Here is a 24982-nt window from a genome sequence, read left to right as displayed (position 1 = left end):
AGTTTTAACGGTTCATAAACCTTTAACGACATTATATTTTATAGTGGTGTTAATTTTTTTTTATTTGTTTTCTCTCATACTTAATCGTGTATGAAAAGGGATTGAGTGCGTCTTTTAGTTATTTTTTTTTAAATAAAAAACCGAAATGTATGTAATATTTTCCGATTTTGGATTGGATTATCTATACCATATAAAAATTGAATAAATGTTGCTTTTAGTTCGTTGAAAAGTTTAATTTTTTAAGAGAAAAACGCAAAAAACTGCATCTTTCTAACTATCCCAGGAAAGAAATTATAGATTTTTGGCCAAAAAATTAACTTTCTGGCCCAGCGTGCAATGTACAATGTACAATGTTTTTAATGGTTAGCATTACGTTAACATTTTTATAGATCCCTAAAAGACGACTACACTCTGCACGTAAAACCGCCTATTTTATAATAATATAATCACAGGTTCCACACAAAGTTTTTCTTTGTGTTTTTGTTGTACAACAAAACTTTTGAAAATAAGCAATCTGCTGGAATCCGGAGACAACTTGTATCTGAAGTTCTTGCTTATTGTGAGTTAATAGTTATCATTTTTATCATTTAAATTTAAAAATAATTAAAGACCTTTTTCTAGACTACATTTGCATTATATGCATGACGACTTGCTTTTGCAGCCCGAGGACCCAAGTCTAGCTCTTGAGGAGTGCATCCGCGCAGTGCATCCTTGGGCCCAACCCATATACTAAATTAATTAGCAATACTTTCAAAAGGAGATGTTCATACGTAAATATTTTAAATTAATTAATTTTAATTTTCGTCACCAAAGTTTATGTCATTTGCAAGTTGAATGTGCGATCGTCACTAGTTATACCCGTTACTCGTAGAGTAAAAGGGTATACTAGATTTGTCGGAAAGTATGTAACAGGCAGGAGGAAGCGTTTCCGACCCCATAAAGTAAATATATTCTTGATCAGGATCCCTAGCCGAGTCGATCTAGCATGTCCGTCTGTCTGTCCGGATGAACGCTGAGATCTCGGAAACTATAAGAGCTAGGCTATTGAGAGATTCCTGAGCTTCTTACGCAGCGCAAGTTTGTTTCACTAGAGCTGGCCGATAGCCCATTAATAGATAGGTTTCAAAACTAAGGGTTTCGTGTAGCTTTCTCTTTGAAGACCGGACGAATTTAATACAATGGCGGTTCCAAAAATTAAAGACCCGTCTCTGCCAGATAAAGAAAACGATCGTTAATATAAAGGTTTCAAAACTTAAATTTGATTTGAAATTATGGTTTTTAATGGTGTAAAACATTTAAAGAACACTTTTAATATAAACATATGTTCTACCTGATTTAAATTTTTTCTAATTAAATCACACAATTTATTACGTTTTATATTAAACATTGTGTTTTTGTATTTTTATCACATATTTAATACGAAAATTTGAATTCTATAAATATATTTATTTATGTATATTTTTCCAACTATTTAAGAGAATGTAGAATTAAAATAAAATCTCAACGAATAAAGTCAAAAAGAGTAAAGACAATAATCCATAACCCGAGATTAATTTGGGGACTTTGGTTAGATTCGTCGAAAGCTTTCTATGCCCATTAAAGTTATAAGCAGGAAATGTGTGCTGTCTATAGCGTTCTTTCTTGTTATACTAAATTCTTGGTATACTAAATTCGTCGAAATTCGTCTAAATTGAAATTCAAAATTCAGGCGAAGGCAAAGCTATGACAAATAATTAAAATTAAAACAATAATAAATATATAACCAAAAACAAAGGAGATACCAACAAACTCTCTTTAAAAAATCGTATCCACTTAAAATATTTTTGTCTTTTTTTTTTGTGATCTAGGGGCAGTTAAACATATTGTTATGTAAGCTAGTGTAATAAAAAAACCTCGGTTTGGTATAAAAGGTTATCACCCTGAGTGCATAATAATATGATTAATTTTTTAATTTTTCTTAATAATTTTGACTTATTCTTAGGTATTAAATTTTATTTGGAAAACCCAAAAATAATCTTTCTAAGACAATGAAAAAGCTTCGTCATGCTATAAAAGATTGTCGCCCTGAGTGATCAGAATTCAGTCTTCGCCTCAAGATGAAGATCGTCTTAGCTGGAATCGTGGTGGCAGCCTGCCTTTTTCTGGAAGCTAGCGAAGGATCAGCATCCTTACTTGAAGAAAATTGTGGAACTACAAAACGTCCTTTGAGATTTCGGCGGGTAGTTGGAGGCCTTTATGCTAAAAGATTCGCGAATCCTTGGATGGTGATGGTGTTCTCTGGAAAACTTTTCCGGTGCAGCGGCTCGCTTATCACCTCTCGTACGTATTTTCATAAAATATATTTATTTAAATTGGTATACTTAAAAACGCGACTGATGCTTTTAGGCTTCGTTCTGACAGCAGCAAATTGCCCTAATGTATTTCCGGTCACGTAAGTGCAGTGCTTTTATGTTCAAGTAGCATAGCAATTCTTATTTTCTTTTAGTAAGGTGCGTCTTGGCGTATTCGACATGGATATCAGAGAAAACACTTATGAGGTTAACATCGATCGGAGTATTTCTCATCCACAATTCTCATTATCCAAATATAAGTATGACATAGCTCTTCTTCGGATGGCTCAAGAAGTTTCGTTTTCAGGTAGTTATTTGAGATCGGCAAACCATTCCCCATAAACTAAAAATCTTTTTCTTAGACTACATAAGGCCAATCTGTCTGCTCGTCAATCAAAAAGTTCAACTCACTAATCCAAATTTTAAGCTAACCGGATGGGGTTACACTAATGATGGTGAAGTGAGCAGGATTCTACTGACAACCAATTTACAAATAGCCGATCTTTCCTATTGCAACCAAAAATTTGGCCATCTAGTTGATCAATCCCATATCTGTGCCGGCAGTTCAAAAAGCGATGCATGTGAGGGGGACGGGGGATCCCCGTTGAGCGCAAAGCTAAATTACGGGGGAGCTATAAGAGTATTCCAATTCGGTATTGTCAGCTACGGAAGCAAGTCATGTGATGACTATGGTGTTTACACAAACGTTACGCATTACATGGATTGGATTAAAGATACCATTCACGCTAATTCAGTTTAAAATAATGGACCCAGACTAAATATTTGGGATCCAACTAAATCGGTTTATCTTAAAATAAATCACATTAAATCAAAGGGTCTACCCTTCGACTTTTATTTTAGTAATATATCTTTAGGAGTGGGGTCTGTAGATTTGGACACATTCTCTCTTCGGTCGGTTTTGTGGTTGAATTTATATTGATGAATGTAACATATACAATGCATAATCCAGAACAGCAAAACAATAAATTAAATGTAATACACTTTGTCGAAATAATCTCCAAAAAGCCTCTATTTTTTTTAACTCAAAATAACACATAAAAAACAAGGAAGAACAGTCGAGTACCTCGACTATCAAATACCCGTTACTCAGCTAAAGGGACCAAAGGGAAATGGAGATCTGCAAGCACCAAAGCGAGATTAAAATGCGCCACCTACCGGCGGTAGACAGATTTAAGCGTTATGGGCGTTAGAGTGGGCGTGGCAAATTTTTATGAATCAATCGATAGGTATTGACGAGACCAATACATTTCAGTTAAAATTTTTTATCTAGCATGAACATTGTGGGCGCCACAGGCTTGGGCGGTTTGTGGGCGTTAGAGTGGGCGTGGCATATTCGCGAAACAAACTTGCGCTGCCTACAAGGCTACGGAATCTGAGTCTGATATCCCAATTCTCTATCTTTGATAGTTTCCGAGATATCCACGTTCATACTTACGATTTTTTTAAGTTTGTGGGCTTTAAAGTGGGCGTGGCAAACTTTTTTTTAGGTCAATCGATATGTATTGATGAGAACAATACATTTCAGTTAAGATTTTTATTCTGGCATCAAAACTGTAGGAGCCACATTTTTGGGCAGTTTGTGGACGTTAGAGTGGGCGTTAGAGTGGGCGTGGCACTCTGCTGAAAGAAACTTGCGCTGCGCAGGAATCTCAGGAATCTGCATGCCTAATCCTAGTATTGTATCTCTTATAGTTTCCGAGATCTCAGCGTTCATACGGACAGACGGACATGGCTACATCGACTCGGCTTGTGATCCTGATCAAGAATATATATACTTTATGGGGTCGGAAACGCATCCTTCTGCCTGTTACATACTTTCCGACGAATCTAGTATACCCTTTTACTCTACGAGTAACGGGTATAATAAATGGAATGTTCAACGAATGTTTTTATTTATGTAAATTTGTATCTTAAAGCTTCCTCAACGAATGCTTCGCCATCTTTCCCGCGCCACCGCAGTCCAGCTCCGAGTAGTAATGGGCATATTGGAACTTAAAGAAGTGGGAGCCTGATTGGGAACGGGGTTGATCCGCTGATTCTGCAGGAAGTTCCTTAGCGGGCGCCCTATTTTCCTCCTCCTTATAGAAGCCACCGCGTCCTCCAGCTCAGCTTAAGCTGCCAAGTAGCTGGCGGTGGTGGTGTACGGAGTCCTAATGGACAGGACTTCAAGGATCATATTACTGGTGGTTCTGCTAAAAAGATCCTTCTATTAGTACAACGCAACCAAATTATTTTGGCCAGATCATACTGTCTTTGCCAGGACACGCTCGACAGGACGTCCATGTAGAGAGCGAAGTCCCACTCGGCATGTTCCTTCCCACTGGGATTCTCTAGTGGATCTCCTCCAGCACTTCAACTATTTTGCGGATTTGCCCCTGTTTGTGGTATTGCTTCCTGTCGGTTAAGTCCCACAATAATGGGCAACAGCTTGGATTAGGCGTACATTTTCATCTGCACTGATCTCCTTTAACCGTTTTTGGGGTATTTCTTCCATTTAAAATTTTTAAATTCCCCACCGCTTCTGCACGAACACCGCCAAAGATTAATTTTCTTATTCTTTGGGCCGCGGCTAACGGCGTTCATCGAAACTTCACTCCCGAAATCTGGTATTTTTTCTGGTTTTCGTCGATGTGAGTACTAGGCTTAACTTACAAACCTAATTATTGTTTAGCTATTAGATTGGTAATACTCTAAGACTGTTTAAAGTACTTTCTTTCGTTTATGAATTGACAACTGTGTGTGTAGCCTGTTATGCTAAATGTGTTGTTTACAGATCTCTGAAAAATAAACATAAGTGTAACTGTATTATTTGTACCTTCCAGCAAGCCGTTATGAAAAATAAATGTTTAAATAAAATCATATCAAAAATACAATTTGTGGTATCATTTTTTTTAGTGTACCAAAAATATTTGAACACTTATCATATTTAACATTACAATTGACATATTTTGAATAAATATGTCTATTATTGAGTCTTAATATGACTTATATTGAATTTTAGCATTTCGGCTATTCATTTAACTATTACAATTTTAGAATTTAATATGGTTTCTGTTCATATTAAACACGTGTACTACTTAATTCAAATTTTAAAATCAAATAGTCTTTGTATTAGAAATATGCATTGTATTTAATTTAAATATGGCTTATACTTAACTTAAATATTTAAAATATTAAAATCTATTCCGAAAATATTTAAATTTAATATGACACTAGTTAATATGCGCATACTTAAAGTTAATAAAAACCGCAATGGATGAAAATCAAAGCGAAAAATATTTGGGTTGAATATGAAATCTTTGGATTTACATCGTTTTTTTATCAGTGTAAGTATCTGATAGTCGAAGTCATCAAAAAGACCAAAACAGAGATAGGGAAACCTTGCATTCAGCAGATTTTTTCGTCAAAGTGTAGCATATTTATACCCGTTACTCGTAGAGTAAAAGGGTATACTAGATTCGTCGGAGAGTATGTAACAGGCAGAAGGAAGCGTTTCCGACCCCATAAAGTATATATATTCTTTATTCTTATCCGTCTGTCCGTCTGTCTGTCCGTCCGGATGAACACTGAGATCTCGGAAACTATAAGAGCAAGGCTATTGAGATTTGGCATGCAGATTCCTGAGCTTCTTACGCAACGCAAGTTTGTTTCAGCAGAGTGCCACGCCCACTCTAACGCCCACCAGCCGTCCAAGCCTGTGGCGCCTATAATTTTCATGCTAGAAAAAAATGTTAACTGAAATGTATTGGTCTCGTCAATACCTATCGAATGATCCAAAAATTGTTTGCCACGCCCACTCTAACGCCCATAACGCTTAAATATGTCTACCGCCGGTAGGTGGCGAACTTCATTCTCGCTTTGCAGCTTGCATATCTTCATTTCCTTTTGGTCCCTTTTAGCTGAGTAACGGGTATCTGATAGTCGAGGTACTCGACTATAGCGTTCTTCCTTGTTTTTTTTTTGCTTTTGATATTTACACATATATGTTAAGTACATCTATATAAATTCGCCCGGCGAGGGACTGATTGCAAGCCTTCAGACCATGCCCTCTGAACATCCTTAAATAAAAGGAAACTTCGATAAAATTTTATTTATTTAAGGATATCATCAATTATTTTAATCGGAGTTCGCGTCAATTGTATCCTTAATCCAGTCGATGAAATGCGTAACGTTTGTGAAAACACCTAAGCCCGTACAGTGAGCGGATCCGTAGCTAACAATACCTAATTGGAATTCTCTGATAGTTCCCTCGTAATCTATCTCTACGCTCAACGGAGATCCAGAGTCCCCCGAACACGCATTACTGCTAAAACTGCCAGCACATATATGGGACTGATCAGTTTGCACGCCAAATTTTTGGTTGCAAATGTGTAGACCGACATTAAATACATTGGTTGTGTGTAGAATTTTGTTGATTGTATTATTTCCAGTACTACCCCAGCCGGTAAGCTTATAACTTGGATAAACTCTTTCCTCTTTTTGATTGACGAGCAGACAGATTGGCCTTACGTAGTCTAAAAAAAGATTTTTTGTTTATGGGGAATTGGTTGGCCATCTCAATTAATTACCTGAAAACTCAACTTCTTGAGCCATTCGAAGCAGAGCTATGTCATATTTCCGCAGTTCACTTGCGAATTGTGGATGAGAAATGTTCCGATCGATGTTAACCTCATACGTGTTTTCGCTGATATCCATGTCGAATCCGCCAAGACGCACCTTACTAAAAGAGAAGAAGAATTGCCATGTTGCTTGAACATAAAAGTACTGCACTTACGTGGCTGGCAATCGAGAAATGCACTGCGCTGCTGTCAGAACGAAGCCTAGAAGCATCCATCGCGTTTATAAGTGTGCCCATTAAAATAAATATATTTAATAAAATACGTACGAGAGGTGATAAGCGAACCGCCGCATGTGAAACCGTTGGCAGTGAGCACCATCACCATCCATGGATTCGAGAATCTTTCAGCTACATTGCCTCCAACTACCCGCCGAACTCTCAAAGGACGCCTTGTGGTTCCACAAGTATCTTCCAGCAAGGACGCCGATCCTTTGTGGGTACCCAAAAAAAGACAGGCGGTCACCACGATTCCAGCTACGACGATCTTCATCTTGAGGCGAAGACTGAACTCTGAGCACTCAGGGCGATCATCTTTTATAGCAACCGGGATATTTATACCCGTTACTCGTAGAGTAAAAGGGTATACTAGATTCGTCGGAAAGTATGTAACAGGCAGAAGGAAGCGTTTCCGACCCCATAAAGTATATATATTCTTGATCAGGATCACTAGCCGAGTCGATCTAGCCATGTCCGTCTGTCTGTCCGGATGAACGCTGAGATCTCGGAAACTATAAGAGCTAGGCTATTAAGAGATTCCTGAGCTTCTTACGCAGCGCAAGTTTGTTTCACTGCTGGCCGATAGCCCTTTAATAGATAAGTTTCAAAACTAAGGGTTTCGTGTAGCTTTCTCTTTGAAGACCGGACGAATGTAATACAATGGCGGTTCCAAAAATTAAAGACCCGTCTCTGCCAGATAAAGAAAACGATCGTTAATATAAAGGTTTCAAAACTTAAATTTAATTTGAAATTATGGTTTTTAATGGTGTAAAACATTTAAAGAACACTTTTAATATAAACATATTTTCTACCTGATTTAAATATTTTCTAATTAAATCACACAATTTATTACGTTTTATATTAAACATTGTGTTTTTGTATTTGTATCCCATATTTAATACGAAAATTTGAATTCTATATATATATTTATTTATATTTTTCAAACTATTTAAGAATATAGAACTAAAATAAAATCTCAACGAATAAAGTCAAAAAGTGTAAAGACGATAATCCAAAATCCGAGATAATTTTGGGTGTTTTGGTTAGATTCGTCGAAAGCTTTCTATGCCCATTAAAGTTATAAGCAGGAAATGTGTGCCGTCTATAGCGTTCTTTCTTGTTATACTAAATTCTTGGTATACTAAATTCGTCGAAATTCGTCTAAATTGAAATTCAAAATTCAGGCGCAGGCAAAGCTATGACAAATAATTAAAATTAAAACAATAATAAATATATAACCAAAAACAAAGGGGATAGCAACAAACTCTCTTTAAAAAATCGTATCCACTTAAAATATTTTTGTCTTTTTTTTTTTGTGATCTAGGGGCAGTTAAACATATTGTTATGTAAGCTAGTGTAATAAAAAAACCTCGGTTTGGTATAAAAGGTTATCACCCTGAGTGCATAATAATATGATTAATTTTTTAATTTTTCTTAATAATTTTGACTTATTCTTAGGTATTAAATTTTATTTGGAAAACCCAAAAATAATCTTTCTAAGACAATGAAAAAGCTTCGTCTTGCTATAAAAGATTGTCGCCCTGAGTGATCAGAATTCAGTCTTCGCCTCAAGATGAAGATCGTCTTAGCTGGAATCTTGGTGGCAGCCTGCCTTTTTCTGGAAGCTAGCGAAGGATCAGCATCCTTACTTGAAGAAAATTGTGGAACTACAAAACGTCCTTTGAGATTTCGGCGGGTAGTTGGAGGCCTTTATGCTAAAAGATTCGCGAATCCTTGGATGGTGATGGTGTTCTCTGGAAAACTTTTCCGGTGCAGCGGCTCGCTTATCACCTCTCGTACGTATTTTCATAAAATATATTTATTTAAATTGGTATACTTAAAAACGCGACTGATGCTTTTAGGCTTCGTTCTGACAGCAGCAAATTGCCCTAATGTATTTCCGGTCACGTAAGTGCAGTGCTTTTATGTTCAAGTAGCATAGCAATTCTTATTTTCTTTTAGTAAGGTGCGTCTTGGCGTATTCGACATGGATATCAGAGAAAACACTTATGAGGTTAACATCGATCGGAGTATTTCTCATCCACAATTCTCATTATCCAAATATAAGTATGACATAGCTCTTCTTCGGATGGCTCAAGAAGTTTCGTTTTCAGGTAGTTATTTGAGATCGGCAAACCATTCCCCATAAACTAAAAATCTTTTTCTTAGACTACATAAGGCCAATCTGTCTGCTCGTCAATCAAAAAGTTCAACTCACTAATCCAAATTTTAAGCTAACCGGATGGGGTTACACTAATGATGGTGAAGTGAGCAGGATTCTACTGACAACCAATTTACAAATAGCCGATCTTTCCTATTGCAACCAAAAATTTGGCCATCTAGTTGATCAATCCCATATCTGTGCCGGCAGTTCAACCAGCGATGCATGTCATGGGGACGGGGGATCCCCGTTGAGCGCAGAGCTAAATTACGAGGGAGCTATAAGAGAATTCCAATTCGGTATTGTCAGCTTCGGAACCAGGTCATGTCATAACTATGGTGTTTACACAAACGTTACGCATTACATGGATTGGATTAAAGATACAGTTCATGCTAATTCAGTTTAAAATAATGGATCTAGATTAAATATTTGGGATCCAACTAAATCGGTTTATCATAAAATAAATCACATTAAATCAAAGGCACTACCCTTCGAGTTTTATTTTAGTAATATATCTTTAGGAGTGGGGTCTGTAGATTTGGACACATTCTCTCTTCGGTCGGTTTTGTGGTTGAATTTATATTGATGAATGTAACATATACAATGTATAATCCAGAACAGCAAAACAATAAATTAAATGTAATACACTTTGTCGAAATAATCTCCAAAAAGCCTCTATTTTTATACCCTTGCAGAGGGTATATTGATTTCAGTCAGAAGTTTGCAACGCAGTGAAGGAGACGTTTCCGACCCCATAAAGTATATATATTCTTGATCAGCATGACTAGACGAGTCGATCTAGCCATGTCCGTCTGTCCGTCTGTCCGTCCGTTTCTACGCAAACTAGTCTCTCAGTTTTAAAGCTATCGGGCTGAAACTTTCCCAAAAGTCTTATATCTTTTGCAGGTAGTATATAAGTCGGAACCAGCCGGATCGGACAACTATAACTTATAGCTCCCATAGGAATAATCGGACAAATAAATGAAAAAAAATTATATCTTTGGTGTTTTTTAGCATATAACCTCCTAAGCTTGGAAATAACAATTTTTAAATAATTTTGAATTTTGAATTAAATTTTATCGAAATCGGACGACTATATCATATAGCTGCCATAGGAACGATCGGAAAATTTGTGGAAAAATAATATGAAAAAAATTATAGCTTAGGTGTTTTTCAACATATAACCTCTAACGCTTGGAAATAACATTTTTTATTTAGTTCTGAATTTCGAATTAAATTTTATCAAAATCGGACGACTATGTCATATAGCTGCCATAGGAACGATTGGAAAATTGGTAGGAAAATAATATGAAACAAATTAAAACTTCGGTGTTTTTTGACATATTATCTTATACTATTGGGAATATCATTTTTTGTGTTTTTAAATTAAATAATTATAGCTGCAAGGGTATATAAGCTTCGGCTTGCCGAAGCTAACTTCCTTTCTTGTTTTAAACTCAAAATAACACATAAAAAAAAATCAGCATAGATCGAAATCGGGAGCAAATGGAAGCTATCGAATTTAGACGTCCGATCGTCCCGTGCTTTTCCCGTCTTCAAGGTATTCATAAAAAATTCGATTTGGAAGGATTCATGTAAATGGATTTGGCACTGCGCGAAATATCTTTTAATTTTGCATGTTATATCCGATCGTTTTTATGAGCATAGACGGGGAGCTTTTCAAAACTTGATCCTCCACGGACATGGCTATATCAATACATGGCTGTATTGGACATGGCTGATAAAAACAAGTCCAAAAGTAAACAATTCGTTGGTAAACATTTTAGGGAATACCTTAAATGTTATTTATTGTATATATTTTACGGTATTTACGAAACAATTGTAACACCATATTGCCATCTTCAAAAAACACGATACTTACTCTTCAAGTCGGTAGTTAAATGAACACATTTCTTTGACAAGTGAATGTTCAAATTCTGCCGCCTTCGCGTTTGACAGTGGTGAGTTTTAAAACGGGTCCGATTGACCTAATCCTAAATTAGGTATAAATCGAGTAAGCTAAAGAGGCTTGGTCTGCGCACTCAATTCAAATGCCATCCTAATTTCAGACAAATAGGTGCTACCTATTAGTCGACAATTCAAATCTCGACCCGCCAAGGTAAAATAACCTATTAGTTTTTCTGGCAATATCGCTGGTATCGATAGGCATTGATTTTTTGTCCACCTCTAGCTCGCTCTGTGCCACGGGCACACTGGTTTGGTTTGCCAATTTCAACAGCCGCGGCCACACTGATGCGAATTCTATATTGCAACTCGATCGTGCGTGTTCTGTATTTTTGGGAGTGCGAGGTGTGAAATTTCGCCACGAACGGGATCCGCTGTCCTGAAAAACCTGCTAAATTCTCATCCGCTGGAAATCCACCTTCCAACGCCTTCGCGTGTTTCCGACTGTCCAGCCGTGTGCGTGTGTCCGCGTTCAGCAGTGTGCGTGTGTGCGACAGAGAGAGGGCGAGCGGTGCAGCCGCAACTGGGAAATTAGATTGCCAATATTTTCGGCGAGAAAACAATGTCGAGCGGTCAGCAATTGATGGCCGATTCGCCAGCCTGCAGCTCCACTGACCATTCGCCGCTGGCCAAGAAAAGGCGATTGGAGCTGGTGGGTGACGGTGAGGGGCGAGTGGGGATGGAGGTGGAGGAGGAAGAAGCCGGCGGAGCGACGAGCAGCAGCAGTAGCAGCAACAACTACGAAAATCACGACAAAGCAGCAGGCGGCGTTGACATTTCGAGCAAGTGCCAGAGCGAGACGACTAGTGAGCGCCAGCTGGAATTGTGCGTATCGTCGTCCACCTCTGACACATGCGGCATAAATGCGACGACGAAGCGGGCCGAAAAGCAGAAACCGAAACAGAATCAGGGAAGCGGCGACGACGTTAGTACCTCGTCAGCAGTGGAAAAGGAAGGAAGCAAGCGGCCGGAGAAGCGCAATTACCTGGACACCACCACAGCAGAATCGCAAGAAGCCTCCTCCAGTGGATCGAGTGGCACCACTACCACCACGAACAACAACAAAGTCAGCTCCAGCAACAACAACAATAGCAGTAATAACAGTACCAATAATCGGCAACCGGAGGGCAATAGCAGCATGACTGGAAACAGTGCCGCCGCCGCCGCCGGCGGAGATATCGATGAATCGCTGTACTCGCGCCAATTGTACGTCCTGGGTCACGATGCCATGCGCCGGATGGCCAACTCGGACATCCTGCTGTCGGGACTGGGAGGACTCGGTCTGGAGATTGCCAAGAATGTGATTCTGGGCGGAGTGAAATCGATCACCCTGCATGACACAGCAACTTGTGGGGTATGTGTGTGGGGGCGAAGAAGAAAAAATCGATAATTTTCCAGGCAGACGCGGGAAATGCCCGGGAAGGCAGTTTTGCCAGCCCTGGTCTTCGGTGATTCATTTAGAGTTTTTCATTTCATCCCAGTGTCTGGACTCCGCGCGAAATTAGGTTAGGTTATCATCTCTATTTGCCTGCAAAGAGGTTTTGTGTGTGTAATTCGGGTTTTCCTTCTTTTTCTATTTGCCTCAAAATGTCTGCGCCATGCGAAAAGTGTGCGAGCGGGACGACCGTATGCGCACAGCGGGCTGCAATTGTTTTTGCATTCCCTTTTGCTCGGCATATTCGCTTTTGTTTTATGCACTGAAAGATACAATTGTGTGGAAACATATATTTAAGAGAACTTCAATGTTGTAACTAAAAAGTACCAAGTCAATATATTCAAACATATAAATTTGGTAGTTAAATATCTTAAACTATTGGTTAAATATGTTATTTTGATACTAGGATTTTTCGTTCTGTGTAGCTGGAAACTCAACAAATATTCTTTTGTTAGTCATAGGCTGTTGCCTTTGCTAATTTCATCACTTGTGCAATATATTAATTTTCGCTTTCTGCCTTGCAGCTCCATGATTTGTCATCGCAGTTCTATCTTACGGAGGCCGATTTCGGCAAGAACCGGGCGGAGGCCTCCTGCGCCCAGCTGGCCGAGCTAAACAGCTATGTGCGCACCGTGTCGCACACGGGACCGCTTACCGAGGAGTTCCTGCGCCAGTTCCGCGTCGTGGTGCTGACCAACTCGGATGCGGAGGAGCAGCAGAGGATCGGCAAGTTTGCCCACGAAAACGGCATTGCTTTGATCATCGCCGAGACGCGGGGACTGTTTGCCAAGGTGTTCTGCGACTTTGGTGATAACTTCACCATCTACGACCAGGATGGCACCCAGCCGGTGTCCACCATGATTGCCAGCATCACGCACGATGCCCAGGGAGTGGTCACCTGCCTGGATGAGACGCGACATGGCTTCAACGACGGCGACTATGTCACCTTCTCGGAGGTGCAGGGCATGCAGGAGCTGAATGGCTGCCAGCCCCTTAAAATCACCGTGCTGGGACCGTACACCTTCAGCATCGGCGACACCAGCAAGTTCGGCGAATACAAGAGCGGCGGTGTGGCCACACAGGTTAAGATGCCCAAGACCATCAGCTTCAAGCCCCTCGCGCAGGCCACCGAGGAGCCCGAGTTCCTGATCTCCGACTTCGCCAAGCTGGACTCCCCGGCCACGCTGCACGTGGCCTTTAATGCACTCTCCTGCTACCGCAAGGCCCACAATGGAGCCTTGCCGCGGCCGTGGAACGAGGAGGACGCCAACAGCTTCCTGGAGGTGTGCCGGGCCAGCAGCAGCGCAGAAGTCGATGAAAAGCTGGTGCTGCAATTCGCCAAGATCTGCTCGGGCAACACGTGCCCGCTGGACGCGGCTGTTGGTGGAATTGTGGCCCAGGAAGTGCTCAAGGCATGCAGCGGAAAGTTCACTCCGATCTATCAGTGGCTTTACTTTGACGCCCTGGAGTGCCTGCCCACTGAGGGCGTTACGGAGGCGGATGCCCAGCCCGTGGGCTCGCGATACGATTCTCAGATTGCCATTTTTGGCAAGAAGTTCCAGGAGAAGCTGGCCGACGCCAAGTGGTTCATTGTCGGCGCTGGAGCCATCGGTTGTGAGCTGTTGAAGAACTTTGGAATGCTGGGCCTGGGAGCTGGCAAGGGCCAGATTTTCGTCACCGACATGGATCTCATCGAGAAGTCGAATCTGAACCGGCAGTTCTTGTTCCGGCCGCACGATGTACAGAAGCCGAAATCTATGACGGCTGCCGACGCCATCAAACGCATGAATCCGGAAGTGAATGTCACCGCCTATGAGCTGCGTGTGGGCGCCGAAACGGAGAAGGTCTTCTCCGAAGACTTCTTTGGCAAACTGCACGGTGTAGCCAATGCTTTGGACAACGTGGATGCACGTATCTATATGGATCGCAAGTGCATCTTCAACCGCATCCCGCTGGTCGAGACCGGAACACTGGGAACCTTGGGCAACGTCCAGGTGATCGTGCCGTTCGCCACTGAGTCGTATAGCTCGTCGCAGGATCCTCCCGAGAAGAGTATACCCATCTGCACGCTGAAGAATTTCCCCAATGCCATTGAGCACACTCTGCAGTGGGCGCGCGACGCCTTCGAGGGCGTCTTTAAACAGTCCGCCGAAAACGCAGCCCAGTACATTGCTGATCCCCAGTTCACTGAGCGAATTGCCAAGTTGCCGGGTATTCAGCCTCTGGAGATCCTCGATTCCATCAAGGTAAGAATTGATTTAATTTTACCTTTAACCTGTTCTAAAGATTTTACAATCTCTTACCGTTGTAATTTTCTTTACATTCTGTAGAAAGCCCTGATCGACGACAAGCCCAAGAGCTTCGCACACTGCGTGGAGTGGGCCCGCCTCTACTGGGAGGATCAGTATGTCAACCAGATCAAACAGCTGCTCTTCAACTTCCCACCCGATCAGATCACCTCCAGTGGTCAACCGTTTTGGTCCGGTCCCAAGCGGTGCCCCGATCCGCTGGTCTTCGATGTCAACGACCCCATGCATCTGGACTTTATCTATGCGGGAGCCAATCTGCGAGCCGAGGTCTATGGCATTGAGCAGGTGCGCAATCGGGAGACGATTGCGGAGCTGGTGCAACAGGTTAAGGTAAGTGGTCGAGTTTAATCCAGTCGGAAACCATCTCTCAATTATTTTGTATTATAGGTGCCAGAGTTCAAGCCCCGTTCGGGCGTGAAAATCGAGACCAATGAGGCAGCCGCCGCCGCGTCGGCCAACAACTTCGATGATGGTGAGTTGGACCAGGATCGCGTGGACAAGATCATCACTGAGCTACTCAAGAATGCCGACAAGAGCTCAAAGATCACACCTCTGGAGTTCGAGAAGGACGACGACAACAACTTGCACATGGACTTTATTGTGGCCTGCTCAAATCTGCGCGCCGCCAACTACAAGATCCCACCTGCCGATCGCCACAAGTCCAAGCTGATTGCGGGAAAGATCATACCTGCCATTGCCACCACTACGTCGGTGCTGTCTGGCCTGGCTGTGCTCGAGGTGATTAAGCTGATTGTAGGCCACCGGGATCTCGAAAAGTTCAAGAACGGCTTCGCCAATCTTGCTCTGCCATTCATGGCGTTTTCTGAGCCGCTGCCCGCCGCCAAGAACACATACTACGGCAAGGAGTGGACGCTGTGGGACCGCTTCGAGGTGACCGGCGAGCTGTCGCTGCAGGAGTTCCTCACCTACTTCGAGGAGAACGAGAAGCTGAAGATCACCATGTTGTCGCAGGGCGTGTCCATGCTGTACTCCTTCTTCATGCCCAAGGCCAAGTGCTCGGAGCGCCTGCCGCTGCCCATGTCGGAGGTTGTGCGTCGCGTGTCCAAACGCCGCCTGGAATCGCACGAGCGATCCCTGGTCTTCGAGATTTGCTGCAACGACGTCGACGGCGAGGATGTTGAGGTGCCCTACGTCCGCTACACGCTCCCCTAAGCCCATATATATTCCTAATTTAACCATTAAATTATTTTACGATCCCGTTTTGTTGTCGGCGCCGCGTTTTGGAATCGCATAGCCCTAACGCAGAAGTAATGTCTAGCTGTTTGCATTTTAATTTTCACAACCACCATTACGAGGAGCAGCCCAGATCTAGAAATTATATATTATGTGTGTGTATCCTCTAAGGAATGGCAAATGAATTCGCATCATACGAAATACAAAGACTCGACTTAAAGCAAAAACTTAACTGCATCTGAAGAAACTCTCTGCTCAGCATAGTTGTAAAAGTAACAAATTGCGGAAAACTGAAGGCGGATTTTAATCGCATTGAGTAATTGGAAATTGGAAACTGAATGAGCCAGACGGAAAATTTCACACTTCACTCATATATTTTTTTTATATGAAAGTATAAACTAATTACATCATTGTATTAAAAAAAGGAGTAAAGCAAATGAATAAAGCTGTATATTTCATATAGTAATCGCCCCCCTTCAAGATGACTCAGATAATTTCGTTCAGCACTTGACGTCTGGTAATCTCATTTCCCCCGTCAGTTCAGAAATTAAAATTGTAATGCATACTGCTCTGCAAGTGGAGTACATATATAAGGGATGCCATCTATATCCGTACGCCAGTCAGTTGGCAGAAAGTTACGTGACACAATTAAATATTTTATGCCCTGCCCTCCCAAGACGTTTATGCCACCCCCAAGGAGGCGGCTGCCACCAAAGTGCAATTGGCAAGTGCAGTAAAGTTGCACTGTTCGAGGAAAACGCTGGCGGGGGCGGGGGCGGCGTCTTATAATTAAATATTACACGCAATGCAACTGAAGTATGGCCAAAGTTATGCAGTTTCGCTTCTCACTCTTGGCCTCTTGCGGCTTTTTGGGAAACTTGCCTGAATTATGCAGTTAATGAAACAAACAGGCGGGGAAAGTGGATATGGCCGAAAAGGATAGACGTGGAACGCCGGTGCATCTCGACACACCACTCCTATATTCGGCTAAGAAGTATGTTTCAGGCAGGCCAATCAAAGTTTTGCGTTCGTCGTCCGATTCATGATAGTTTCTTGTTTTGGCTATCATTAATGTACAAGTTTAACTTGTTATTACGTAAACCCTAAAGCTGAACTATCACTTAGGTAGGAATGGGTCCAACTATTGTAAACATTAAATTTATAGTGTCCAATGAATTTTCGCAGATTAGTAGTACTGATTACAGTTAAACTAGTTTAAAATTAGGAAAAAGAAAGTTAGGGCCAAACGGAAATGATCCTGGATAGATAATATATATATATTGCCAGTTTCAAGCTAACAACTTCCACGTACTAGTTTTGGAAAACCTCTGTAAGGTTCGAAAGATTTTGTAATAATTTAATAACACTTTAAAATTTTCATCGAGAAAACAAATGTAGCAGTGAAGGCTTAGAAAACTGCAGGCTCCTGCAGGTTAAAAATAAATGGATAGAATAATTATTTCTAAGCCATTGTTCGGTTTTATACATTATTATATTTTTTGAGCACACTTTTGGGCTAAGCACACTTTGTAAAGCAGTATTAGATGTGGCAACACTGCCAAGCGTTATATATTTAAATTTAAGACAAAGTGGACTTCTTGCAATTTGCTTTGCAATCTAACAATTTAAAACGCAAGTTTGAGTAATGATCTCTTCTTCTAAAATACGACATCCATAATATTGTGGATTGTACAACCTTTTTGATTAAAATACCAATTTTATAATCTAAAATTTTGTATTTCCCGTATTATTGCTTATTAGTTCTGTAAGGTCATGACAATCCCACAAATGTCCGAACCATAGTATCTGTATCTTAAATTGGAAGACTTGAACAACAGCTAGATAACTTGGTTTACGGGCGAAAAACGAAAGGCCATCACTCAAATACGTCTCATATGTCAGCCAAGTCCTTTTCTGAGCTATACAGTAACATTTAAGGGACGTATTTTAGTTTACCATGCGTACAAGAAATCTTCCCTGAAACTGATAAGACCCGAGTTTTGGATTCTTAGTCATTGAAATGCACACAGTCATTTGGAAATTTCAAAAATGCAATCCAATTCCTGTCAATCACATTCATCCAGTAATGTGGTTTTACGTACATTCAAAATACATTCTTTGTTCGAAATTTCGCTTTCTGCGTGATTCGTGGGGATGAGCCCATAGATTTCAATTTCATCGTTTTCGCGATTAGTGTGCGTCAGTTTTTTGGCTGATGATCTGGGGCCTGTTGACTCATTCGAAAAAGAGGGCCACCGGGGATATTTTTTTCTCTTTTGGAAATCACTCACCCATGGAGCCGCTTTTACATAGGTGTGAAAAGAACGCAAGAATTATACTCGTAAATTATACATCGAATTCCCAGCTTATCTCGGCCTTGGATCGAGCTAAAAGCTCCCTGTTTGGTTTTTTAGGGTAGGGCGTTAAAATGTCGTTCAGCGCCAGCCAAAAATTAAAATCTTTTGTTTTTATTGCCCACAACCTGTTGGTTAATATACAAAGTATGCGGTGGTTTCATTACTCGGATTTTTCGGTCGACAGTTCGGCATTTCTCATGCAAATCGGATGTGGAATTTTAATGTGTACTTGTTTTTATATTAATTGTCTGTTTCTCTTGCCATTGAGTGAGTGAATTCAATAAATTGCACGTTGGCCGTGTGACACTTTCTCAGCGATAATGAGCCAAACTCCTCCGAATGTGATTAATGGACCTGTTAAATGGAAATCACTGGATGCCGTTCTCCCAGATGGACACATCAAGGCGAGACGAGAGCAACGGACGAGTCCAGGGAAAGCGGAGAGCCGAGTGCACTGGATGCATATTTTAATTAATTACTCGGATACAGATACATCTGCCCGTGGGCGGGGGAAGGTCAATTGGGCTGGCATTTCCTGCCCATTTGGCCATAAGTCGCACTTCGGTCATGTTCGTCATGTTGAGAAAGTTTGGGGCTGTGTAAAACACAATTAGTAATTGCTTTGATTTCCTGCCTGTGGAGGAACGTGTTCGAATTCGCACGCTTGGGAAATGGTAGTATGTAAATCGCATGTCCGACCAGTGGCGCACTTCCATTTTGGATAAGTTGAACACCTCAAATTGAGTCATTGTACAATGGGAAGTGATACCCCACCCCTGAGTGCACTAACAAAAAAGATAAACCCATGTTATGAGGCTTTGTAGAATATACGACTTGCGAGTTGGATACATCTGTAAAAGTTTGTGGCTGGACTTTGGTATTCTCTGTAATTAATATTAATTTTATGGTGTACTTAAATGGCTTGGTTATGAAGTTGTAAATTTAATATACATTTAAATGTATATATCTAGGTAGCTGCATTTTCCGAGTCATGATATATGAAATGATAATGAGATGAGAATGGAAAAATATGATCTTATACTAATAACAAAATAATTTACTTTTCAAAATCATAAAATAAAGGTAAAATGGTAAAGTTGTTTCATAGTATATCATTTTTTCCTACATAAGAAGTTCGGTTTATAAAGACATTTCATTTAAAATGTTCTATATAAATACATAAATGTTTGAGTGTAGGCTCAGGAACGCCATTCATTTGTAGACACGCATATAAATAAATAAGTTTCCCCATATCGGCCTGACGTCCATGCCACCACCCACACAAATAATGCAATACTAGTACAAGCAGCCCGACAGGCGGACGCAGCGAAGATACCCATACCCATACCCGTATTCCGTATTCCGTACCCGTAGTCGTACACACTCCATAATTGATACATCACGAACTTGCTCCCGGCGATCTTAAATCGAGGACTGCTCTTCCGACCGGCCCAAGTGGGATGGAAAGAGCTATAGATACGCCTATCAGCGCTCGTGGAGAAAGGCAATAAACATGATAGTACCCCGCTGAGTCACTGACATTAAAAAGTTACTAACCTTTCTTATGCTGTCGCCGATCCGTATTATCGTCTCTTTCCCTTCCGCAGGAAACAGTCGATAACTGACTTCTCGATCCTGACCATGGAAACCGCAACCCAGAACGGCTATACGTATATATTAAGTAATGAACACAGCGACCTATTCCGCCGAAAACCACATATCTTCCATTGAGTAATAAGCACACACGTTCGAACCGATAAGCCAAAAATTTAGTAATTCCGTAACCTCGAAAATTACGCACCTTTTGGAGGGCTGATCATGTGTCACTGTCATTTGTTCTTAATTTAGGTCAGCTGCAGAGCAGAATCGGTTTTGCATTCGTTTTCGTGTTCAATTATCACTTGAACTCAAGACCTCAGTCTAAGTTCAGAAAAAGCCGGCAAGTTGTTTCGGATATCTGTGGGTACAGTGCTGTGCGACTCAATAAGATCAAAACCGATAGATATGATATGATATTAGTTCAGAATCTAAAAGGTTGAACTACATATATCAGAATTCTAAATAAATACTTGATTTCAAGAATAGTCCTAGATTTTTTAAAGTGTTTAACAGGGCTGACCATAATCATTTTGTCAAAATGATCTTATTTTTATGGTTATGATTAGTAAGCTGAGTTTGTTCTTGATCTACGCACGTAAAACCCGTAAATGTTTTCCAATTTCTTCTAGTTATCAATAGACAAGATCAACTTGATTGTGTTGTAAATTCAATTTAAACAGACATTGATCATTATCATATCATTTTTTATCAAGGTTTTTGTGATACGGATTTATCAATGACTTTCTGGGATTCCCTAATGTTGTGATAAAGTTGCTGATACTGTTGAGTAGTACGATGAGTAATCGGCTAGCAGTCAATATTCGTGCGTAAACTGATTACCCGTTCATTCAAAAATAAAACCGGTACGCTCAATGAGGCACAGAAAAATAGGAAACCAAACCAAATAGGAAATCAAAGTGAAACCAACCAAAATTTGTTGAGTCATTGTAAGCTTTTTTGTAAATTTCTTTCATTCACAACATTAAAAAACATATAAAATCTAAGATCTTAAAATATATAATTTCTTAATTAATCCGTCACCATTTTCAACTTTTTTAATTTCATTGGCTTTGGCACAAAACGTTTCCGTTAATCATAACTATACACCATCTGCTTTGTATTTATTGTGCAATCTGTGGTGACTCCAGTCTTGGTAAAACCGTGTTATGTCTAAAATTATTTAGGTAGCCAAAATCGCACGCACAACGATCATATGCTCTCTTAAATACTTTTAAGAGATACACCGAAAATTAATCTTTACAAAAGAAAAAAGGTATACTTAATAAAAAAAAAGTATACTAAAAAAACGTTAGGATTATTCACATTTAGAAATTTAAAAAGATTTTGGGAGCTATGTTTTCCGTTTTTATTCCTCCGAAATAATATGTATGTCGCGATTGAAGTTGAAAATGATACGCAATTTTATCAAATTCTACATTTTCATAGACTTACTAAGTTTAAACCAGATTTTTAAGTTACCTAAAGGTGAAAGACCTTAAACATGATATTATTGTTTAATTTAGGTGGAGTCTTTTTCAGTCAAACTACTGCTTGTACACACTTTTAGTAAATTTCGAAAACATTGAAGTAATTTGAACCTTGTAATTTTAAACTAATACATCTCATAAAATACATTCTCTACCTATTTAAAACATGTCATGTATTTTTTTTTAATCTTTGAAAGCAAAATTACCTAGTTGACATGTTCAAAAACAGATTTTAAACGTTTTTTTTTGGCTTTCTTTGGATAATTACTTTGAAATTATGCAAATCTTACCAATAAAGGTAATAATAGTTTTGAAGAGCTTAGATGTTTCTGTAGATAGGAATATTAGTATTGATCAAGACATATTCTTCTTTTCTTTCAGTGTACTTTTAAGAGAGCGCGAATTACATGAGTTTTTTAGCATTTTGAAAACGTACTTTTTCGAAAATTACAAGATCGCTTACTCTTACACTCTTCTCTCGCGATGTGAGCGGGAAAAAAGAGAAGCGGCCCGCTCTTTGAGCTCTTTGTGCTCGCGGTGGCAAGTCGCTTCACGTCGCGTCAAGTCCGCAGTCACCGCCAGAACTTCACGCGGTAAACCCGCTTTTCAGCGGTCTAACGAGATTTTTCAGTTCGAACGGCACAGAAATAAATAAATGTGAAAATCAAAAAAAAGTCAACGGGACTTATGCGAATAAAGAGAGCACCGCCCAACCGCCCACCCGCCCACTTCTTGTCTTTTCTTTTGTGGGGGCGCGAACAAAGCCGCGAAACGGTTAATGGTTAACGGGCAACGGGAACCGGGAATCGGGAATCTGTATCGGGAATATACTAAAAAACGAAAGAACAAGGAAAGTCTCTGCTTTGTGCGGCACTGCGTGCTAATTAATTGTCTTTTTGTGACCAAGTGGCTAATGTGCATTTGATACTGAAATTCACATTTAAATTCAATCCAGCCCAACCCAATTCAACGCCCCCCCTGCTCCTGTTTTTGTCCCCCCATTCGTATGCGTCATATGTAAAAGAGCGGAGAAAAGGGCGAAAAGGAGAGAGAAAGCCAAGAAGCAGTGGCCACAACAAAAGCAGCAAACACAGAACAAGAAGCGCAAAACAGAACAACAAGGGCACCCCCAACCCTGCAACACCCCCCTCCCATTGTTGTTGTTGCTGCAGCTGTTTTATGCTGCCGGCTATTTGTGTGCGTGTGCCGCCAATGCGCATGTGTGTCTGTGTCAACCCCCGCGGACAAAAAACTACAACGAAAACAAAGCAAAAGTGAAAAGTTCTATTCCCTGTTTATCATCTGGAATCGTTAGTCCGGCCCATCAATTAATTAAGCCTCGAAAGAAAATAAAGAAAAATTGTTGTGATCCGTGTGATCGAGGAAAAGTTTAGGAGTGTTCTTTATTCAAGAAAGAAAGAGAGCTGGAAAATCTAGAAAAATGAGTTCCGCAAGTGTCGTCGTCGTACTGCTCGCACTCGTTCCTCTGGCCTCCTGCATCCAGGACCTGTCCCTCCCACACCAAAGATCTCCGCCCACCTCCGAGCAGCTGGACATGCAGACAACCAAGCCCCTCTCCCACGATATTTTGGTGAGTTAGAGAACATAATAAGCATTTAAGAGGTACCTATTAAAAAATAGAGCTGTTTTCCTTAGTCCTACGTTTCAAAAACATAGAAATTATAATACACAGCGAAAACTATCCAAGTACATTGTTCTTAAAGTGAGAACATTGTTCTTAAATTGAGAACATTTTTCTTAGATTGAGAACATTCGTTCTCGTTCGTTTCAAAAACATAGAAATTATAATACACAGCGAAAACTATCCAAGTACATTGTTCTTAAAGTGAGAACATTGTTCTTTAATTGAGAACATTGTTCTTGAATTGAGAACATTTAGATTAGGACATTCGTTCTCAAAAACCGTGTAAATACATTTTGGTATCAATATAAGAACGAAGTGGTGAGAAGAGAAAAGTTAAATTGAGTTTATTTAACAACTTTTTGATAAGTATACACCAAGGACTGAACTAATAGCTTATTTGTACGTACAATGTACTTAAATATCGCCAATTCATCTTGATTCGAGCAAAATAAAAACATTTTCAACTTAAAAAAGTCGTTCTATTTTCAAGAACATTTTCAACTCAGATGAGAACGTCAGAATTTTCTCTGTTTAGTTTTGATATTATTTTGATATTTTTATAATCTTAAATCAAAGCGAATCATAATTTTAAAAAATATATACCATTTCCACATATGTAGCTTTTGTAAATCGCTTCGAGTGTCCTATCCCCCATTGAATTTGTCAAGTATTCACTTAAATAACCCACAAATATAATCAATCAATGCATAACTGATGATAAATGCTTAAACACGGTTTGACACAATTGCCCATTTCAATAAAAATGCATCAATTATTAACTTTTGAACCCCCACAGACAGTTGAGTGGTTGAATAAAGTCCGCAAATGTTTGCGATACAAATTGGAACAGCAATTGCTGCTGCTCTGGCATAAATAATTAAACTTTATAAATACAAAGGAGAAAAATATGAAATTATATTTAAAGGAAAGGTAAAAAATATAGGGTTAGTGTGTATAAAATCAGCATACGGAAAGAGCATTCTCATTAGAGTGGCAGTAGCATCTTCAGATAGTCAATTCGTATCTGTATGTACGGGAGCAGACAGTAAATCGGGGTGGGGTATCGAGATAAGGCGGATCTGAAGGCCCCAAACATGCCCTCTTCACTCCGCGATGCAGATGCTGCTGGGCTGCTCATGCCTATGACCTGAAAATCCCAAAATGGTCTACATATGCATAAACAGCACGAGTCATATTTATAATAATAGATCTATAATAATAATATAACACCTTTTTAAAGACCATTTTAAAACTGTTCATAACAATTAAAGTAAATTTGTAGATCCTATCTTTTTTATCTTTAGCTTTTAAATATTCTAAAGTTTAAATATATAATATATTATAAATATATTTCAGTACATTTAACTGTTATTATGTAAAAAACAAATTGTTATAACAAAAAAACTATACATTTTCAACAAAGGACACATTTAAATCAGAGTTTTAGAATGTTAAACCTATTTTAATACTCGAAACTGAGAATTTAAGGAAGTTTTGTAAATATTTAAGAACATAAAGAAAGAAAGAGAAATCAAGTTTTTCAATAAAATCTTAATTTCATTACGCGGAAGAAGTCTTGTTGATATTAAGTATGTCATTTATTTTCCTGAAAGAAGATCGTGTTAACCTTTCGAAACGCACTTTA

At 39.8% G+C, this 24982-nt stretch overlaps 5 protein-coding genes across 5 annotated transcripts in view; 4 read left to right on the top strand and 1 right to left on the bottom strand.

Moving 5' to 3' along the window:
- Positions 1 to 2096: 2096 nt before the first annotated feature.
- Positions 2097 to 3090, top strand: LOC119549896 (serine protease grass-like). Its single transcript, XM_037858205.1, has 4 exons — positions 2097 to 2319; positions 2386 to 2431; positions 2486 to 2637; positions 2693 to 3090. The coding sequence occupies exons 1-4, from the start codon at positions 2097 to 2099 to the stop codon at positions 3088 to 3090; spliced, it is 819 nt and encodes a 272-aa protein (XP_037714133.1).
- A 3373-nt stretch (positions 3091 to 6463) lies between these two features.
- Positions 6464 to 7459, bottom strand: LOC119549892 (melanization protease 1-like). The gene is made up of 4 exons (XM_037858200.1): positions 7237 to 7459; positions 7126 to 7171; positions 6920 to 7071; positions 6464 to 6865 (listed from the first exon to the last, which is right to left on the bottom strand). Exons 1-4 carry the CDS (start codon positions 7457 to 7459, stop codon positions 6468 to 6470), a joined length of 819 nt encoding a protein of 272 aa, XP_037714128.1. The 3' UTR covers positions 6464 to 6467.
- A 1299-nt stretch (positions 7460 to 8758) lies between these two features.
- On the top strand, positions 8759 to 9752 carry LOC119549891 (serine protease grass-like). Its single transcript, XM_037858198.1, has 4 exons — positions 8759 to 8981; positions 9048 to 9093; positions 9148 to 9299; positions 9355 to 9752. Exons 1-4 carry the CDS (start codon positions 8759 to 8761, stop codon positions 9750 to 9752), a joined length of 819 nt encoding a protein of 272 aa, XP_037714126.1.
- Positions 9753 to 11576: 1824 nt separating this feature from the next.
- Positions 11577 to 16707, top strand: LOC119549608 (ubiquitin-like modifier-activating enzyme 1). Its single transcript, XM_037857779.1, has 4 exons — positions 11577 to 12665; positions 13271 to 14992; positions 15077 to 15385; positions 15443 to 16707. The coding sequence occupies exons 1-4, from the start codon at positions 11874 to 11876 to the stop codon at positions 16226 to 16228; spliced, it is 3609 nt and encodes a 1202-aa protein (XP_037713707.1). The 5' UTR covers positions 11577 to 11873; the 3' UTR covers positions 16229 to 16707.
- A 5587-nt stretch (positions 16708 to 22294) lies between these two features.
- The window catches only part of LOC119550137 (matrix metalloproteinase-2), an 85059-nt gene continuing 82371 nt past the window's right edge, over positions 22295 to 24982 (top strand). Inside the window, exon 1 of the mRNA XM_037858637.1 lies at positions 22295 to 23283. Coding sequence (XP_037714565.1) covers positions 23134 to 23283 — 150 coding nt within the window. The 5' untranslated portion in view covers positions 22295 to 23133. The remainder of the gene's footprint in view (positions 23284 to 24982) is intronic.

The sequence above is a fragment of the Drosophila subpulchrella genome, chromosome 2R (genome assembly GCF_014743375.2).
Source record: "Drosophila subpulchrella strain 33 F10 #4 breed RU33 chromosome 2R, RU_Dsub_v1.1 Primary Assembly, whole genome shotgun sequence".
Lineage (NCBI taxonomy): Eukaryota > Metazoa > Arthropoda > Insecta > Diptera > Drosophilidae > Drosophila > Drosophila subpulchrella.
This window is presented reverse-complemented; position numbering and strand designations above follow the sequence as displayed.

Bases quoted from the DNA above. Each gene is read 5' to 3' on its own strand.
- LOC119549896 (XM_037858205.1), top strand. From the start codon at position 2,097: ATGAAGATCGTCTTAGCTGGAATCGTGGTGGCAGCCTGCCTTTTTCTG. The intron at 2,320-2,385 runs GTACGTATTTTC...TGATGCTTTTAG, and splicing joins CGGCTCGCTTATCACCTCTC to GCTTCGTTCTGACAGCAGCA. The intron at 2,432-2,485 runs GTAAGTGCAGTG...ATTTTCTTTTAG, and splicing joins CCTAATGTATTTCCGGTCAC to TAAGGTGCGTCTTGGCGTAT.
- LOC119549892 (XM_037858200.1), bottom strand. From the start codon at position 7,459: ATGAAGATCGTCGTAGCTGGAATCGTGGTGACCGCCTGTCTTTTTTTG. The intron at 7,172-7,236 runs GTACGTATTTTA...GGATGCTTCTAG, and splicing joins CGGTTCGCTTATCACCTCTC to GCTTCGTTCTGACAGCAGCG. The intron at 7,072-7,125 runs GTAAGTGCAGTA...CTTCTCTTTTAG, and splicing joins ATTTCTCGATTGCCAGCCAC to TAAGGTGCGTCTTGGCGGAT.
- LOC119549891 (XM_037858198.1), top strand. From the start codon at position 8,759: ATGAAGATCGTCTTAGCTGGAATCTTGGTGGCAGCCTGCCTTTTTCTG. The intron at 8,982-9,047 runs GTACGTATTTTC...TGATGCTTTTAG, and splicing joins CGGCTCGCTTATCACCTCTC to GCTTCGTTCTGACAGCAGCA. The intron at 9,094-9,147 runs GTAAGTGCAGTG...ATTTTCTTTTAG, and splicing joins CCTAATGTATTTCCGGTCAC to TAAGGTGCGTCTTGGCGTAT.
- LOC119549608 (XM_037857779.1), top strand. From the start codon at position 11,874: ATGTCGAGCGGTCAGCAATTGATGGCCGATTCGCCAGCCTGCAGCTCC. The intron at 12,666-13,270 runs GTATGTGTGTGG...TCTGCCTTGCAG, and splicing joins ATGACACAGCAACTTGTGGG to CTCCATGATTTGTCATCGCA. The intron at 14,993-15,076 runs GTAAGAATTGAT...TACATTCTGTAG, and splicing joins AGATCCTCGATTCCATCAAG to AAAGCCCTGATCGACGACAA.